The sequence below is a fragment of the Ammospiza caudacuta genome, chromosome 3 (genome assembly GCF_027887145.1).
Source record: "Ammospiza caudacuta isolate bAmmCau1 chromosome 3, bAmmCau1.pri, whole genome shotgun sequence".
Lineage (NCBI taxonomy): Eukaryota > Metazoa > Chordata > Aves > Passeriformes > Passerellidae > Ammospiza > Ammospiza caudacuta.
In genome coordinates, this window is record NC_080595.1 from 83,241,714 (window position 1) to 83,260,665 (window position 18,952).

Genomic DNA, 18,952 nt, shown 5'->3' on the forward strand with positions numbered 1-18,952 from the left:
AATTCTAATCAGTATTTCTGTTGGCTTGTGCTGGATGATTGCAGAATTACATGTTTAGCTTTGACACTTTGGACTTTTTTTTGATGTACATTTTTCCTTTTGAAGTTTTATAAGCAAATATTGTATGTTCTAACTGCACAGAATTGAGTTTCTCTGTGTGAACAGTGCAAACAGATTATAATCATCAGAATTAAAAAATAATATAGCTGGATTTTAATAAGAATTTAGTTCTGACCCTAGAGGCAAGAATTTAATTTTTTTAGGGTTTTTTTTCTATATTTGGCGTAATCTGTGGAAAAACAAACAAGCAAACCTATGCAGCAGCTTTCAGCACAGGACTTGGGAAAACTCAGAGGCTATTCTGTCACCTTTCCTAAAAATCAGTGCAGTATAATGTTATATGGCGTCTAGGTCTGCCTTTTAAAATGGAATAATTACACATTTAAAGGGAATAAAAGTACTTTTCCCTAACATAGTGGAATAAGTAGGTCTTGACTGGACATGAAGCCTTTATTTGAAGGCTGAATCTGTAGTATGTGCCAACTAGCTGGTAAAAAAGCACCCTGTGTTGATTGGTTTATTTAACTTTCTTCCAGCAAAATAGCATATTGTGCTGTTGTCCTTCTACTGCATGAGAAGAGCCTAAAATAACAGAAGCTGTTATGACATCTCTCAAAGCCTGCCTTTGTCAATGTCACAGTTCTATTTTTGCTGCATTTTGTGCACACAGAGATAGGTACAGTAGGAATGTACATTTTATAACTAAGATGCTGAGTGTAAAATGAAAATGCAACTCCCACACTTTGTTATACAAAAACATCACATATATTGGCTGATTGTTAGGCTGGATCTCTGTGCTGCTCAGCTTACTCATCAGCAGAGACAAAGCTCTGGAATTAACCTGTGGATGTTCTTTCTTGACAAGCAACCCAAAATTTCTGAGGAACACAGGTAAAAGATGGGGGTTCTGCCTTTAAACTACATATGTAATCTTTATATTCTTAAATATGTGGAAGCTTTATATAAGTGGGCACTGCTGGCTCATTCAGTTCTACCAAATTTGTGTATGATTGTGCTAAAGATGTTGAGATTAACAGCTCTTTCTCAAGTGTATTTGGAGCAACAGAGTGTGGCAAAGATGAGGGTGTGCTTTGGAGCCAGAAGTTGATAGAGGTGTACTATGCTGAGTGTTATTAAACATGTGGATAATGTGTTTGAATCTGGGTCTATGCTGATGGTTTTAGTGTGGGAGAGCACTGGGAAGCAACTTCTGTGCTTGTTCTGGGCTAGATGGAGACTTTGAGCCTTTGTCTTCCTGTTACACAGGGTGTGCTGGGCAGGATGGCTGCTGTATGTCCTGCTTTTGACTGGGACAATGCTGTTTTCTTCCTAGTGGCTGGTTCATTTCTGTGCTTGGGATTTGGTATGAGAATGGTGTTGATAACACACTGACGTTTTGGTTGTGGCTAGGTAATGCTTGCTGTAAGTCAGTTTCCCATGCTCTGCCAGTGAGGAAGTGCACAAGAAGCTGTGAGGAAGCATGGCCAGGACAGCTGACCTGACCTGGCCAAAGGGATATTCCACACCATAGAGTGACATGGTCACTGTATAAACTGGGGGGAGTTACCTGGAAGGGAACTGATCTGCTCCTCAGTAAGCAGGTGATGAGCAATTGTAGTGTGCATCTCTTTTCTCTTGGGTTCTATTGTTTGTTCTTCCTCTCCTTGTAATGTCAATTATTATCAGTATTAGTATATTTATTATCATGATATTTAGTTGCACTTAATTAATTGTCTTATCTCAATCCATGAGGTTCACCTTTTCTTTCTACTCCTCCCTTTCCCTGTGGGTGGTGGGTGTATGGTGGGAGCAGTGAGGGAGTGGCTGCCAGCTGGAGTTAAACCATGATGCTGTGTCATGTGGAATGAAATTTTAAGGTGACACTGGATAAAAATGCTTTGCCTGTAGGAAAAAAAAAATCAGCTGTTCAAACAAAATCCAACATCTTTGCATTGAAGTGAGCAATGATGTTGTGGTGTTGGCTGTGCTAAACTTGTGAGGACAGTAAATAAGAGGGGTACAGGGAGGAGACTGAAGTGTTCTGCATTAGCAGAAATGATGTTTCAGGAGTCATTCTATATAATCTTAACAATAGAAAATATGTATCAAATTCCATCAGGATGTTTGGAGACTGGAAGAAAGTTCGTGTAATGGGAAGGAACCAAACCCTGTATATCTGTATATGTGTGTGTACATATAGGTAGAATGATGTATTTTGGTTTTATATGTATACATACAGGTAAAAATTCCTGATATGTATGTTGCTTAATGTTAGTTGTCAAAACATGAGTAGACAAAAAATAGTGAATAGGACAAAGTATTTTATTTGCTAGTAAGAGATTAATTTGCCTTTTTAAAAAAATAGAAATAAGTGGATGTTCTCATTATGAACACCTTCTGTAAAGAAGTACATGGAGGGGCTGCTTACTTAGAATTTTCTATATATTGTAATATTTATGTGTATAGTTAAGGTACTTCATTTATAATATGCTGGAATATACTTCTAAAAACATTGAGTAGTTTACTTGATACGTTTCTTTTTAAAGGAAAGATAAAATTTTATGAGTAAAACATATTGCATACTGTTTTTAGTGTTCTGAGATGTTAAAAATTCTAAGGAATTGGAATATTATATTAAATACCTGTACAAGAAAAGCCTTTCTATATAATAGGCTATCCAGATTGTTGGCTTAATTTCTTTCTTTTTTTTTCAACTTCTAATTAAGAGTTAAACATATCACTGTGTTCTGGTTTGTGGTACATGCTACAGTGTCTCCCAGATGTGTCTGAATTTGGTGCATCTGTTGATAGATAAATTAAGGTTGTATTAACAAAGATCCTGGGAATTAGATGTATTTTAAATGAATGTTTTTGGGTCTTTCTGTTTCACAATACAGGTATTATGTTCATTGCAGGTCAGTTTGTCTGAAAGTTACTTGTAATAATAACCATGTTATGACTTGCTTGTAGCTGTTCATCTTCAGTGTGAAATACTTTCATCTTTCTGCTCACACGAACATTATACAGTGAGAAGCAAGTATAGAGTAACATTGACTTTTAAGACCAATTGCTTTTCTGCTGGTGGAGAAAGTTGGGTAAATTGCATTTGTGTGAAGCTCGTAATTAGCTTTATAGTTGGGTAAAACTTGATGTGGTTGAGTTCTGCAAAACTTCACTCAATTTTCTGATCTAAGGGTTGTTGAATGAATTATTGAAGAGAGTAAGAAACATGTGTAAGAATATTCTAGAAAGTTCTCAAAACATTTTCAGATCTTATGTGATTTTTTTAAACTAAAGATGGATTTACATGAGAGTTAGGATGATCAGCAAGTTGCACTACAAACCTGCAGAAGAAATAACAGGAATGATGCAAGCTGTCATAAATCTTAAGTTCTTTAGGGGAGAACGTATTGCTGCACTTTGCCTGGTGAAATGACATTTCTCATGAACAAGGGATGTGGTGTGGCATGACTAATGTGCAGAGATGCAGGTGGAAATTGAAAAGTATAGTATGGGTTGCAAGCTCCTGTGTTTTACTCATCAATTAAAAATTTTCAGTCTTCCAATCTGTGTGTAACTTGGAACTATGGCTGACGTAACTGGAAGATAGTTAAGATTCATAGTTGTGTTTGGTGAGTGTAACAGCAGCAAATTTCACTGCTCTGTCAGAAGACAGCTTTTGTTTTAGACTGAAATTTGGAATCAAATCAAGAAGTTTAAGGTGTTTCATTTTTCTTTCTTCCATTTCTGTACTTTAACTTCAGTGTGGGTATTAACTGAATGTTGTGAGAAACCCCTACCATGTTGGTCATGATGACTATTGTGTATTTCATATAATTGTGGATTACTTTGAATTTCATTTTAAAGGACATCTAGTCCACCCTGCAAGGAACATTTTCAACTAGATCAGGTTGTTCAGAGCCCTATTCAACCTAAACTTGAATGTTCCCAGGGATGGGGCATCTGTCACCTCTCTGGGCAACCTGTGCCAGTGTATTCTTACTGTAAGCACTTTTGTACCAGTTAGCTTCCCAGTATAATACTGTTTCTGGATTGTGGATGTTAATGAAAACATAAAATAAACTATTGCTAAAACAGACCCTCTAATTTTTTTTTTCACCAAAATACATGTAATTTAATGGTATATAAGGTAATCTGTAATTTCAAAGTTGGATGCTTTAAAATATTCAATGGTTTATATATAGCATGTTTTTCACTTAAAGGTTAAACTGCAAGTGTCAGATTGAAGAATAGTTTCTAAGACCTTAGAATTTCTTAATAAATTCTTGCAAAATATTTATTTGGAAAGTCATGTTCCAAAGTAGTCTTGCAGTGTCCCTCACTAGTTCACCTAAATTCAGTCCTGGCTGTGATTTTCAGTCTGTTGAATGAATGTTTTCATTCTAACTGGATTTTAGACGCATTATGCAGTCTGCTGCAGGATTGCACATCAGTCTTGTGCATGAAATAAAGACTGTGGAGTTCATACATTAAAGTCCTAAAGGATTAGTTAAATTCCTGCTGGCATTCACTGTCCTTTTGGACTTCAAAGAACACCTGGCAGATTTTGTGAGGTGTATTGCCAGATCATTTCTCACTAGTGTGTTGTTGAGAAAACGGTGTGTAAAACTAATTTAGTCATACATAGAACACTTTCACAGCTCATCTATTTATAACATTGTAACACTTTTACAGTTCCTATATGTGTTTTTTCTTACCTTTGCTCAGGATCAGCTTAATAGAAGACAAAAGGTGTCCTGTTCCTTTTCCACTCGACTGTGTTTTAATATGTGTATTTGAAAATTACTTGACTTTTCCAGGTCCTCGGAAAACAGCAGCAATATGATTTGTGGTAATGAATTTTGAATGCATAGCAGTATACATGCAATGGAAATTATTTGATGTATCATTTTCCAAATTTCTATGCTCATAGAGACAAAAATTAGCCCCAAAGTAGAAAACAAAAAACCAACCTTAACAGATTAATTTTCTCTTTATAGGACTTGCAGTTTTTACAGTGGTGCTTACAATTCTAAATTCTAGGCTTTATTGGTGTAAATATTTTGGCTACTGACAATAGAATTTCTATGGTTGAACTGCACACTTTCAAATAAAAAAGTATGTGTTTGTGTAGAATAAACATTGCAAAAAACCCTCAGGCAGAATAAAGTATAATTACAGATTCCTATTATGTAATATTTTGTAGAAATAATTGGAGATTAAATTCTATTGAAATGGTATTTTATTCAGTGGAGAAATGTTTATGATTTTTAATTGAAATTTTTTCCCCATTTTCTTTCCAGGTATTGCTTTGTTTTTGCTTTAGGATACCTCACTGTGTGCCAAATTACTAGGGTCTATATCTTTGATTATGGACAGTATTCTGCTGATTTTTCTGGGTAAGGAGAAAAATAATCTTCCTATCTTTTCCTCCTAAGTGATACTGTATCTGTTGTTGTTGGGGATTTTTTACTTGTTGCTCTCCCCTCTTCCCTCCCCCCCACAATTAATTGTGTCAGCCTTTAAAACTTTGGGAGAAAGCTGAACATGTATGTGCATATTGGCACACATGCAAATATGTAAGTAACTATGCTTTAATCATACAAATTGAGAATTTTGTGAACAATTGTTCTTCTTAGAACCACCCGTGTGTTATCTATTGCCTCTTGTTCCTGGCTGAATGGCATAAAGGATTTGGTGGCTATAGGAATTTTTTCTCTTTGATTTTTGCATTAAAGTGTCTGCTACCATCCTTGACAGCATGATGAGCCTTGAATTGTGTCTGGTGTACTTACTTGCCTGGCACAGTCTGATACCACTTCTTGAGGAAAATCAGAACATTTTATGGAATTTAGCTTTTAGCTTCTTTCTTTTTTTCATTTTATGTTAGATGTTCCAGAAGGAGAAAGCTAAGGAGACAGGCACCTGGATGTTGAGGTAGTCACAAAGAAACAGAAGGTTTTGTCTGTTTGCCCTCATATTATATTGTGAACTTATACCTATATTTGACTTGAACTGTATAGGAGCAAAACAGAATTAAATGGGCAAAATAAAAATAAACCGTATTGGTACTTCTTCTTTCTGCTGTAGACACAAAGAAGTGAAGTACAACATTTCTTACAAACAAGTTTGCTGCTGTGATAGTGCTTTTGTTGATTTAAAGGAGAGTGTATATTCTAGAGGGGGAAAAAAAAGTGATGAGGAGTACTTGCTAGTCTGCTTAAAATAATGCATTAAGTGCTTTCCAGGGATACTGTGAATGGCAGTAGTCTTTGTAGTTTAGCATAACCTGTGATGGAATTGTACTTGTTAGCCTTGTTACTTTTCAGTCTTTATTGGTAACAGGCATGTAGTCCAGAAAATTAACTTGTAGGCTGAAGCCAAAAGCTGTTATGGTTGAGTTCATCTTTTCTGTCATCTTTATCTTCTTACCTTCTACAACATCTTTCTACATTTGTCTTACATCCAAGTGTCTGCCTTCAAGCCAGATACTCAAGTTCCAGTTGTAGTCAGCAGAGATGTGATTGATGTGGACAGTAGAGGCTGGAGGGCATTGCAGCTGACCCAGTAAGAAGTGTCTACCTGAGTGTGAACTGGGTCACTTGTCAGATGTCCCTGACTCTGGACCACATCTCCACTGACTGTAATGAGAGCTTGCAGCACAGTCATATGCATAAAGACACTAGATTTACTGATGTTGACCATAATTTCACCATTACTAGTGAAACTGTAGTCCAGATGCGGTCCCTTCCAGCTCACTGTAGGCCAAAGTGTGCACCCCTGGCAGTGATCAAAGTTCTGAGCTGACTGTGAAAACAGTGTAATTACACTTTGTTGTTCTCATTCTCAAAACATTTAGTAGAGCTTGAGCACACCATTGTTCAGATGGGACTGTACTGCTTTCAGATGTGGCTCTGATGGTTTGGTGGTAGCTCAAATATTTCAAAGATTTAGGTCTAAACACATCCAGAGATTCCCACTTCCTATCCCCGGAGAAGTTCAAGGCCAGGTTGGATGGAGCAACCTGATCTAATTGAAGGTGTCTGCTCAGGGCAGGGAGGATGGAGGTAGACGATTTTCAAGGTCCCTTCCAACCCAAAGCATTTCATGATTTATGAGCTCTGTGCTCTGGACAGAACTGTTCTGAAGCCTGGATCAAGCTCTCTGATTGTGTGTTTGAGATGGCAGATTTCAACCACCCTTTCATGCACCAGTTTGGGAGCTTGATGAATGCATATCACATTAAATCTCAGGCATACACTGCATGTGCTCCCTTGACACGAGACAGAGGTTACTTCCAAACCAGGCAGAGAAAGAAAACTTTCTCTGGTTCTGGGAGTAGAGAGTAAGCTCAAAAAGACCCCTAAAGTTGCCTAACTAGCTGCTGAGCTCCAGTATGAGCAAGTTCTTCTTTCTAAAGATGTTGGCATGGATTTGTATAGTGGTTAGCCCCAAAAGAGCTTTAATGTGTGTTTACCTAGATATTTCTCCTAGCATGCAGTGCTTGTCTGAGGTGCCCAAGCTGAGAAAATCTGCTCAAAATTTGAAGGAAGCTCTCAATGCACTGGCAGTGGAGAAAGCTGGGGACAGCTCATGCTGGAGATGCAATTGCTTGTGCAGAGCTGTGTGGTCCTGGCTGCAGTACTAACAGATCCCAGCTGCCTCCTTTGCCTTTCTGCCAGCACCTAAAAGGGATTGTTAAAATCCTGCTTCACAGTCTCACTGTGCCAGGAAGGACTCTTCCTCTTTTAGTCTCTAGATTTTTGCTCCTCAGCCAAATATTTGATGGTACTGGAATAGCCACTTCAGGAGAAGAAAAAAAACAGAATCCCAGGGTCTGCTGTGATAACAATGACAGATTTATCAGCTGGAATTAATGTAAGGGCTGACTGAGCTCCTCCTGGACTCCATCCTTCCACCAGGCAGGACCCATGCTGTCACATGTCTGCTTAGAGTCGGTTGGGGATTTCTGGCAGCACCAGGCAGGCCTACAGATTAAATGCTAGAAAAAGGTATGAGGGATTTATCAGACTATTTGTTCCTGTTTAGTCTTCTTCCTTTATGACCCTCGTGTGTCACTTTAGTCTTGGTATCAGGATTTTGGGACACTGGTAGAATTTTTTTTCCCCTGAGTGCATGTTGAGGACTGGAAATAATTGTGTGCTTTGAAACCATTTTAACCATTACCTAAAAAGAAAATCAGTTTGATGGACTGAACCATATGGCAAAATACTGCCTTGTTAATGAAGGAGAACTTGATGGCTTTTGGATTTGTGTTTTTGTGCCAACTTAATATGTTACAAAGATGCCAAGTACACTCAAGACATGAACAAAACTAAGTGCCCATTGTACAACATTATTTTTTAATTGTGAGGGTTTTTTTGTTTGCTCTTGGGGTTTTTTTTGTGATTATTGTTGGTTTTGTTATTTGCTCCAGCTCAGATACTTCTAGGTAAATTCAATCCCTGATGTGTTTTTTGAGATCTGATTTAAAAATTAAATTTCTAAATTGTAGTTGTTTACTTTATGCATTCCCCATTGCTTCCCTACCCCAGGGAGGAGGTTCATAATTTTGAAATTCACATCAGGCAAAAATTCTTAGATGCTATGAAAATGGTATAATTTCTCAGTACAAAACTGACTTGGATAGCCATGGCAGAATATTTCTTGGACAGTTTAAGATTCACTCAAGTGTACCAAATTCAGAACAAAGTGAACTCTGTTTGAGTCAGCATAATTAGGCTGGGTTTTTGTTTTGTCAGGTATGTTTACTTGGAGCAAATAATAATTCTCGATGGAAAAATCAAAGATACGATTAGGTGTTATTGGAAACCATGGAAATGGTCTGCATAGCTAAACAACTTACTTTAATATTCAACTTTGTTATAATTTTCTTGTCCTTTGCTTACTGCTGCTGTATCTTGCAATGAATATAATTGCTCTGTCCTTTCTTCTTTACTCTTCTCCCTGAAAAAAAAAATAAACTATGTTAGTAAAAAATACATGTGAAACACTTCAGCTGTATTTGTAGAACCTAATGCAGCAGTAAAAGACAGGTGTTATCAAATACTGCATTTAAGGCTTAAATTCTTCTCTTTGCATTGAAAACTCTGCAATGGCTTGAGTGAAAAAACAAAACGCTTTGTTCTTGCATTGAAGATGTTCCAACTTAGAGTAGTTAACCTGGAGTCCTAATATAAAATTCCCCTGGTATTTATAAGTGAAAGAAAATCCTGGATTTGTGTCTAAATTGTTCTTTCTTCCCTTTTTTGTGACAGTCCAATGATGATAATTACACAGAAGATCACTAGTTTGGCATTTGAGATTCATGATGGTAAGATTTCTTTACTGTGTTTAATTTTCCATACAAAATAAATTTTACCGACGTTCATCATGAGTCAGTGAATTACTTTAGATCAGTTTTATGTTTCAAGGCAAAATAAATTTTTGTGTCTCAGTTGTTTCATTGATGCTTATTAATGAAAGTACTGGGAAATGTTGTTCCAACTCTACAGAAGCTCTAAAAATGCTGACACTGTGCAGAAGATGTGACTTGTCAGACCCTTCTTATGTGACACTTCTGAAGTCAATGTCTAAAGAGCAATGGTATTCTTTTGGGCTGGGGTATTGACTGTGAGAGTTAACTAAAGAACTTCCAGATTCAGAGACCTCTGTCGCTGACAGATGGATAGAAAAAGGACATGTAATTGCAGTTGTTGAACACCTTTTGTTTTAAAATGCTAATTCTTGAGCACTTCCCTACTTTGTGCTGTATATGCTGATTTTTATAAAACCTTTGTGTGTTTCATTTTGTTTAGTATCATAATTACACTCACAGCTAACAGATTGTGGTGAACAGGGAGATTATCGAATTGTGTTTATGTCTGTTCTCCTGTCAAAATGATAAGTGGGCCCTGTGACAATGAATCTTAATGTTGGTTTTCATGGGTAGAATAGCTAGGTTTTTAGTTACCTCAAAATTTAAAGGAGTAATTTTCATTTTAAAGTTTGAAAATGTCATCTCATAAATCTGTCCAATTAGCTTGAATCACTTAGAACTACAGATGTCAGTTGAAGATTTGGGAGTGTAACTCCAGACACCTGGATAAAGACACCTGCTGTTCTAATATTGCTTATTAACACTGTGCATGAAGTTTAATGTGTTTCTGTCTCATATGTGTCCTGGCTTTAGCGCTCTTGGTGTTTAATGTTTTTTCCATTGTTAAGTGGCACTGTCTAGAGAAACTTGTGGGCAAAAATTTTCAGGAATATGAAAAGTTGGGAAAAGACCTTTTAAAAATATTTTTGTATGAATGAAAATAAATAATGCTGGGCTTATCTAGTTGGTCAAAGACATTGATGTTTACCTTCCAGAGAAAATATATTTGGAAGTAGTAATTTTGCAATCCATAATCAACTCAAGTACAGAGTACACAGGTTAGTGGAAACAGGTTATTATAAGGAAGTAATAGTTCTGGTATCAGGCATGAATGCTTCCTCTTACTATTATTTTGCTAGGGGAAAGAGCTATTCTGAATTTGCTGAAATCATGCACAAATAGTGGAGTGGTGGTATGGAACAAGCATGTGAGTGTTCCTGGCAATCTTGAGACAAATGTTTCATTTAGTCAGCTCTATTATTAACTTTCATCATGAAAGTTAGCTAGACTAGATTTTTTCCTACTTAAAGTAATTCAGATAATTTGTATTTTCTGCTGGATTTCTTTATACACTGAGTTTTTAGTGTAAGTCTTGACGTTTTGTTCCTCATTGACTTCTAAATTCTTTGTCAGCCCTTGAATAGTAATTAACAGTATATTGGAAAAATTTCTCTGGTTGTGTCAGCAGTTTAGCAGATTTCTTGAGTTGGATGGTCACAGTTGCAGTTGTGAACATGACTTTCAAAAGTTGATGTGGCCAGTGTGAGCTCAGAAGCAGCTGATAGTCTGGTGTCATGAGATAAGCAAAGATGTGCAGGGGAGACTGAGATTGCATTAAAGCAAAATTTTTCATCTTAGACAATCTAAAAGGGATCCTTCATGAAAAATTAATGAAAACAAGCCCTGCTGTCAGTGGGCTTTTGTTCACTCTACAAAGGTACATGCTTCCACTGGAAATTACTTAGAGATATAGGGACAGGAGAGGAGATAATGTTGCAAAAAGTTGTAAGTGATTCATGGCCTCTCTGAGCCTGTAGTCAGATCAGCTTGGCTATATTAAACAACAATTTATTTTCTTCCCTCATTTTTTACCAGTACATCCAAGGAGTGTAATGAAAATAAACAGCTGGAAAAAAAATGTTGCTGTGTTGGAAGTTCCTGGTAAACTTCGCGATTCCAGTGGTAGCTAGGTTGGCTTTTGGTAAAGGCCAGTCTTCTGGACTTGATCTTTCCATGGCAGCCAGTTTGTTGTCTTCAGCTGGTTTCATTTGAAAGTCCTGGAGTGAACTGAGTGTAGCTACAAAGGCCACTCACTCTTGCTGCATATTCAAGTGTCTGTCTAGCTAAGTGGATATGCTTGATTCCAAGCTGAAAACTAATATGGAATCCCATACACAAATAACAGCTACCCCTGTAACTGTTAGACCCTTGTGCTCTTACCATGAGGGATTTTTTAAGCAGGGAAATTAAATGTAAGTTGCATACAATTTGGACTTGATGATCCTTGGGGGTCCCTTCCAATTCAGCCTATTCTGTGGTACTGTACTTGCTTGCTGTATAATACAAACATTCCAGAAGTTTGCATGGATCACAAACTTACACCTGAAGAGATTTGGAGTATGCCTTTCAGGTATTCTGATCTACATTTTGAACTTCAGTCTTTGGTAGCTCTTACCTTGCAGTTCCTTGTTACTGAAATGAGCAATGCCAAGAAAGAGTAGTCAGTGTGTTAAAATTTGCTTTGTATTTTTTTGCTGATTATCCCTGGCATCTCACATGTGTATTCTAAAGGGAGAAATGTTTTTATGTAATTTGGAAACTGCTGATGTCCATATTAATTCTTTATGTGAAGATTTAGATTTATTTAAGCAACACATCAGGCAAATAACAGTTAAGGGAGAAAAAGGAATTTTATTTTTATTAGAACAAAAAATTTGCAGCTGTTTAACAAAAAGCATTGCTTCCTAATATTTCTGTTAATTATATCAGTGAAACTGCCATGGTGTGGTTCTGTTTTGGGGATTTTATTTGGTAACTTGTTACTTTCTTATTATGTTTAGGATTTCCTTTTAATGCTCTGTCTCCATCTACCTCTTGATTTTTATTTATTTTTTAATGTGCTCTCTGTTATGATAGTGACAGCATGGTGATTATTGTTTCAGTATCAGTTACCAAATTATTTTTTTAATCAAAATGTCCTTAATGGTTAAAGGAATTATATTGTATTTTTCCCCTTCTAAGTTTTCAAGTATAGTTTTGTGCCTCTGTTTTGCTTGTATGGCTCTCTGGATATGAAGACTTGTACATTTTCTTGCTTTTTTTGTAGGTTTTTTCCAATTTTACTCAGTGGGCATTCTACCTATTTGCCTTTGTTGCTGCCAGTGTGGTAATAACAGCTAAAACTCTTATTGGCTGTCTTGGATCTTAAAATGTTTTAATAACAACAGCATTTGGGCTCAGTTGGTGATTCAATTCAGGACTACAAAAATTTACTGTAATTGCAACAGAACCTCTGGTAGGATCTATGGTTATTATTAATGTATAATTCTGTGTCTAGGCATTTTTAGTTACTGATTAGCCAGATTTCCATACAAATATAAAAGTGGATAAGTTTAACCTCAAAGATGGGGTGATAATGTTTGTAAACACTGGTGTAGTGAGAGCTCAGAAGCAGTCATAATATCCCATAATAAAATCTGTGTGGCAGGATAGTGGTGTGTGCCTAAGAGTGTTGGGTTTGTTACCATTAGGATATGGGCTCTCGAGAAGGAATGTAAAGACAGAACTTCCTCATGATGTAGGCCACTTGGGAAAGTTTTTTTTACTGATGATTTACATAATTCTTTTACCAAGGAAGGAATATAGGAGTCTTTCTTCTTTACAGATGCGAAAATGGAGTTGCAGTTGCTGAGTGACCGAATTGTTTCACCTCTCTAACAGATGTTCAATAAAACCCATTTTCTCTAATCTCTGCTGTGTGATTTGGTAGTAAGAAGGAGCTGCAGTTGTTGTGGTAGTCTCTTCCTTTAGGACAGAAGAAAGCAATTCTTAAAATCCTCAAAGGAATGCTACAAAACCTCATGAGTTCCCTAGCAGCATTGTGCTACTGAAGTGGGAGTTGTTCCTCTCCAGTGTGTAGTAGGTAGGGAACAGCTATGGTTTATCAGGTCTCTGTTCCCTTGGGCCTGGGAAGTAGTGAATGTGTATTTATTGATTCATCTCATATTGAATAAACAGCAATGTAAGAGCACCTCTTCCATATTTATTCTCTATGATTAAAAAAATCTTAATGGTAGCTTCCTGAAAGCTTTCAAGAGTATGACAGAGGTCATCATGTTCTTGCATGCTGTGCGAAGATGATAAATGGGCCTTGAAGACACTGAGAAGGCATTTAAAAAAAAGCCCCAACAAACAGGGAAAGCCACTAACCTGACCTCAAAGAATCTGCTGGCTGGAGGGAAACCTTCGTGAGGTAGGGAAATGAAAAATTAATGGAGGCCTACTTGGATGCAGTATGTTTTAGACAGCAAATGCATTGCTCATAAGGTAATTTGGGCTTTAAATTACTTCATATTTATATATGTAACAATTACACACATAACATAACTAAAATCTGTTTTAAACCTGTTTCCTACTACCTCTCCAAAACCACAGATCATATTCCATTGATTAGATTCTTCTATTTCAGGTTTGAGGGTCTTTCCTCCTTTTTCGTCACACGTTTGTAATATGAAATATTTCATTTGACTAATTATCTTTATTTAATGACTAATCTGGCTTTATGCAAGTTCACTTGGACACACTGGGTGATCACTTCCTCTTTCTGACTTCAGGGTAAAATGCTTATATGGAATATAATGGCAAAGGAGGCTCCTGCTCCAGTCAGTTTACATTGTGTGGGCTGTGAGAGACTGAAGGCTCTGAATGACACACTTCACTGTGTGATGGGATCTACATCCATCTATAGGTGTCTTTGTGTTAAATTTATTTGTATTAAATTCAGAGATTGAGTACCTGAGAACTGTAATATTATGGCCTTAAAGGTTACAGAATCTTTCAAAATGCTTCTTCAGTTTTTATTCAGTGCCTTTATCAGCGTAAAAGCCGTTGCTACAGAACCAAGGAGAATATGAGAAAATGTGATGATGAGGAAGAGAAGGTGATGCCTTGTGAAGGCTGACCTAGAGCAGAGACTAGACAGAGCTAAAGAATAAAGTAGGTATTTATTAGGAGGCCTCAATAGATCCACCTTGGGCAGCACAAGAGCCCAGCCAGGGCTACACTGCAGGTGAACCCAAAATGGTCACAAGAATGGATGACTGGGCACGGGGTCTCTCACTTTTTTAAGTTCTGGTCCATTAGCATCTTGGAGCTAATTGTCCAATTACAGCTTCAGCCCATGAAGTCCCATCCTTCTTTTTTTTCTCTCTTCAGTCCATGTCATTTATGCTCTTGGGCCTGAGATCTGGATCGGCTGTCCTTGGTCCCCAGCTAGAGAAGGAATTGTTTTGTCTCCCTACTCTGAAGAGAGCTCACCATCCCCTAATATGAAGCCCAGACCCACACACTAAAGCAGCACAGAATCTGAAAAATAGAGAAGCTAAAACCTGAGGCATCAAAGGTGCTGCATGAAGTTAGGGGGTGATAATTTGATTTTCAGTTTGTTGCCTTGAATGAGTATGAATGAGGATAACTTTTGACTGTGAAGGATCAGGACCAAGGAAGGCATTTTCCCAGGCTATATTGAAGGAGAGGAGGTGGCAAGTTGCTATCTCCCTCTGTATTCTCAGCTTTGTTCAAGACTTTAAGTGTGGTTTTGAAGTCATAAGTGTGTGTAGATCGTGGCCACACTGGAGTCACACACTAAGACAACAGAATTTCCTTCTTTGTAGATAACAAGTGTTTCCATGAGTCATAGAATTAAATTAGCTTTTACTTCCCCTCAGCTCCTCAATCTTTTTTGTCATAAGGCTGACTGATTTTGATATCTTAAAAAAAATTGGCTCCAGTTGAAACTTACCCTGGATCAAGAATAAGGGCTCCCCTCTGTGGATTTACTGGCATCATGGAGTGAGGTTGAAGGCAACCTTTCTATGACAGGAGGATGATCTTCTATAGAGACACCTATTTTCATAAAGCACACTAGGATTTCATATTTAGATTGCCCTGCTTTTTTGTCAAACTTGATTTGAAATTGGCTGCTGGGTTTCAGCACTGCTGTGGAGAAAGATAATTGAAGTGTGATCCCATAAATTTGATGTCCTTTAGGAAGCTATGTGGATAAAGTTTTTAGTACTTGCAATGGCGAAGAAAAAATGCAAGTATGAACAGCAGGAAATGGCTGCATGTGGGCATGTCTGAGCCACTAGAGAAGGCTGCAGAAGGAGCTGAAGTGGTCATTCTGGCAGGCAGTGCTGGCTGGTATTAGCCAGGGCTGTCTGAGGGAGGGAGCTCTTACTGTTTTTGTTCCCCTGAATTAGTGTATTTCATAATAAATGATGATGTTGAAAGTCTTATTTTTTACTTTTCTCTTTCATGAGAGTACAGATTTTGAAGACTATTTTTCAGGGATAGGTTGCCAGCATTTCAGAAAGAGCCACATATGGCAAGAAGTAAACTCAGTCTTGTTGCTGAACTTAGACTTGGACTGCCCCCTTCTGCTAGCAGGGGTTAGAGCTTCTTGTTAGTGCTCAGGAAGAAGGCTGTGGCACCCTTTACTGCCATGCCTGCTTCACTGGAGCTTGGTCATCACCTTTATTTGCAGTGCAAAGCTGTTCTTGAGGTCTGTTCTAAGTTTCCAGTTGCTGAAATCTGTCTTGGACTGTGTCCATTTCATGCATTGAAACTGCGATGACTATGGCTATGACAATGGCTGTGTTTTGGGGCTTGTCCTGTTTCCAGAATTGGAAATAAAGGGTTTAAAACCTGCAGACTTTGAAGTCTCAACTAATGTAGAAGAATAGTTTTTGTTAACACTTTTTTCAAGTTGTCAGTGCTTTCCTGAAATCCACATGATTTCACTGCTGGATAGAACTGAAGCTATGAGAGTTTGTGATTTTGTCAGTAAGAATTGTTTGATCCAACTCCAGCAAAAATGTTATGTGACATAATAGCTCTGAAATTGCTTGAGGCATTAAGAAATTACATTACCGCATGAAACTTGTTCTGCTGAGTAAAATATGGGGGGATTTAGCTTTTCTTTATTTTTTTCTTGTCCTCTTCCCTAGGAATGTTTCGAAAAAATGAAGACTTGACTCCATCCCAGAGGTGTTTAGCTGTAAGGTAGGCTTTCAGACATTCTGCTTTGGGGATGTTTTGTGTATTTTCTTAATGCTCTCTGCATTTTCTATAGCTCAGGTTCAAGACAGAGTTTATAAGGTCATGTAAAACAGATCCATGTTTTTATATATTTTTAGTTTAATTTGTGTATCTGTTCTTTTGAAAAATATCCCTAGGAGGAGATTTTATAGTTATTTAGAAAGGACATTCTAAGTTCTATGCAGTCTATGCAAATGAATGCCATATCAGATAGAAGACTAGTAAACAGTGCACATATGAAGTAGCTGGTGAAGAAACATTGTTAAATTTTGTTTTTCAGTATTTAACTTGTCTTTTCTCAGTACTTTATTCAGGACACTTGAAAATAGTATGTTGCTTTGGACAAGAGAGTGTTGAGACATTTGTTTTAATTGAAATGATTGCCAGTTAGCCCAAACCTTTGTTTATTGATTCAATTGTTGAGGGAAAAATAGTTTATACAGTTGAACAAACACTTAGGAAAACAGCCCTCCCTTTCCTTCCTCAGGCTCAGCTTCAGTCAAACACCTCTGCTGGGCAAGGAGAGACTCAGTGGAGTTCAGGAGGTCTGTCTCAAAGTGCCCAGTGTGGATTGGAAAGAAATGCTATGTGTAGAATGTTTCAAGCTGTGATTACAAAAGACAGACAAACTGCTCTTGTCCATGTGGTTTTTACTGCAGTTAGAGTGAGTGGTAGCATGGACTGTGACTTTTCCTACTGTGGAAATCCTGAAGAACTACACAATCCATCTCACCAGTTGCTTGTCTTTGAATTACAGACGCATGCCAAGTCTACTGGAGTATTTAAGTTACAACTGTAATTTCATGGGTATCCTGGCAGGCCCGTTATGCTCTTACAAAGACTATATTACTTTCATTGAAGGCAGATCATACCAACTGCAACAGTCTGAAGCAAATGGGAAGGAAGATACAAAGTATGAACAAACGGATCCTTCCCCAAATGTAAGATGTGTGACTCTTGCAGTGCTGATGCTTATGGAATCATTGCATGGGAAGCTTGGTTTGCACTCTTCATTTACAGGCATAACTGCTGAGCTGAGTCTGGAGTTCATTCATCAACGGAATAGTTCCCTGTTCAAAAAGTTATATGTTTATTTTTTAAAGGCAGGTTTTCTCCATGGTTTCCAGTCTGGATCTTGTGGATAAAAGCAGAGTAATTTGGAGCTTCCTAACAAGCTTATATGGTAAAAAGCCATCTTTAAATGAAAACTGTTCATGCATGTTCACTTCAAAGCATATACTGTGCATAAAAACCCAGTCATATGTAACAAATGGAAAAAGTCAGAAGTAGTTTCATTTTTCATGCTTGTAGTCATGTAGAGAGGTATTAAAGAAGGATTTTGATCTGAAGGTGTAGTAAAAGATGTACTACCTATAACACTGTGAACAATACTTAAGACACCTAAGTCTTTTTTTTCTCTGGTCTGTTACTAGAGAAGAGACCAACCACATAGAGAAGATAATCCAGTTGATCATGCCTTACAGGAAAGATTGTGTGACCTGAATTTAAATCAGAAGCTCACAAAACTTGTTACTTTTAAAATTTAGTCCAATTAGGTTAATGCCCAGTGTATTGAATATTATCTTTTCGCTCTTTTCATATTGTCTTAAGTAGTAATGTATCAGGCATTTAAATTTACATGTGCCTAAGATAATTCTTACCTCCTATAGGAGGCAGAATTATCATGGGGTCACATGGAAGGCTTTTGCTAATTCCAGCACCAGTTGCCCATGTTCTGCTTGTCTTGTGAGACCAGCTGTTGCTGGGCCAGATGGAGGTGTTTTCCCACATGGAGCTGCTTGTCTTGTCCTACCATCTAGAGGTCATGGCCCGACAGCTGGGCCAACAGGGAGTGCTTCCCAATCACTTGGGGCATCTCCAACCACTTCCATCCTCAGAAAGGTGGGTGAGGACTCTTTGCATGTTCCATTCTACCCATCTTGTGTGATTGTAGTAACTTGCACGACTGGAATCTAAACTCATGGCTGGAGGATGATAGCACTTGAAGGTGCTCCATGAATTGACAGAGCACATGACCTCACACAAGTAAACTGTGGAACACATTAGGAAGGGTGAGACACTGAGAATTCCTTGCATAGATCAGCATCACATGGCCCATGCTCTGCTTTGATGCGTTGTGTCAACAAAGTTGCAGGCACTTTTGTTTCTAAATGTTGTTTTGGCCCAGTAAAGTCTTGTGTACTAAAATCCTATTTCTGCAGAAAAGTGTTATGTAATAAAATTATTGCATAAATGGAGGTAAACCAAACCTGCTTGTATCAGTACTTCTGGACACACATCCACTGATTGCCTGATAGGACTTCCTGGCTTTTTACCACATAATCTTGCTAGTAATACGGACAAGGTCAATAGAAATAAATATAAACATAGGATGGCTTCTTCTTTCAGGTAAGT

The 18,952-nt window shown here is 37.7% G+C and overlaps 1 protein-coding gene across 2 annotated transcripts in view; it reads left to right on the forward strand.

Moving 5' to 3' along the window:
* The window catches only part of MBOAT2 (membrane bound O-acyltransferase domain containing 2), a 92,797-nt gene that overhangs the window by 51,871 nt on the left and 21,974 nt on the right, over positions 1–18,952 (forward strand). For both annotated transcript variants that reach the window (XM_058802155.1, XM_058802156.1), the window contains exons 4-7: positions 5,364–5,459; positions 9,339–9,394; positions 16,447–16,501; positions 17,295–17,478. In XM_058802155.1, coding sequence (XP_058658138.1) covers positions 5,364–5,459; positions 9,339–9,394; positions 16,447–16,501; positions 17,295–17,478 — 391 coding nt within the window. The remainder of the gene's footprint in view (positions 1–5,363; positions 5,460–9,338; positions 9,395–16,446; positions 16,502–17,294; positions 17,479–18,952) is intronic.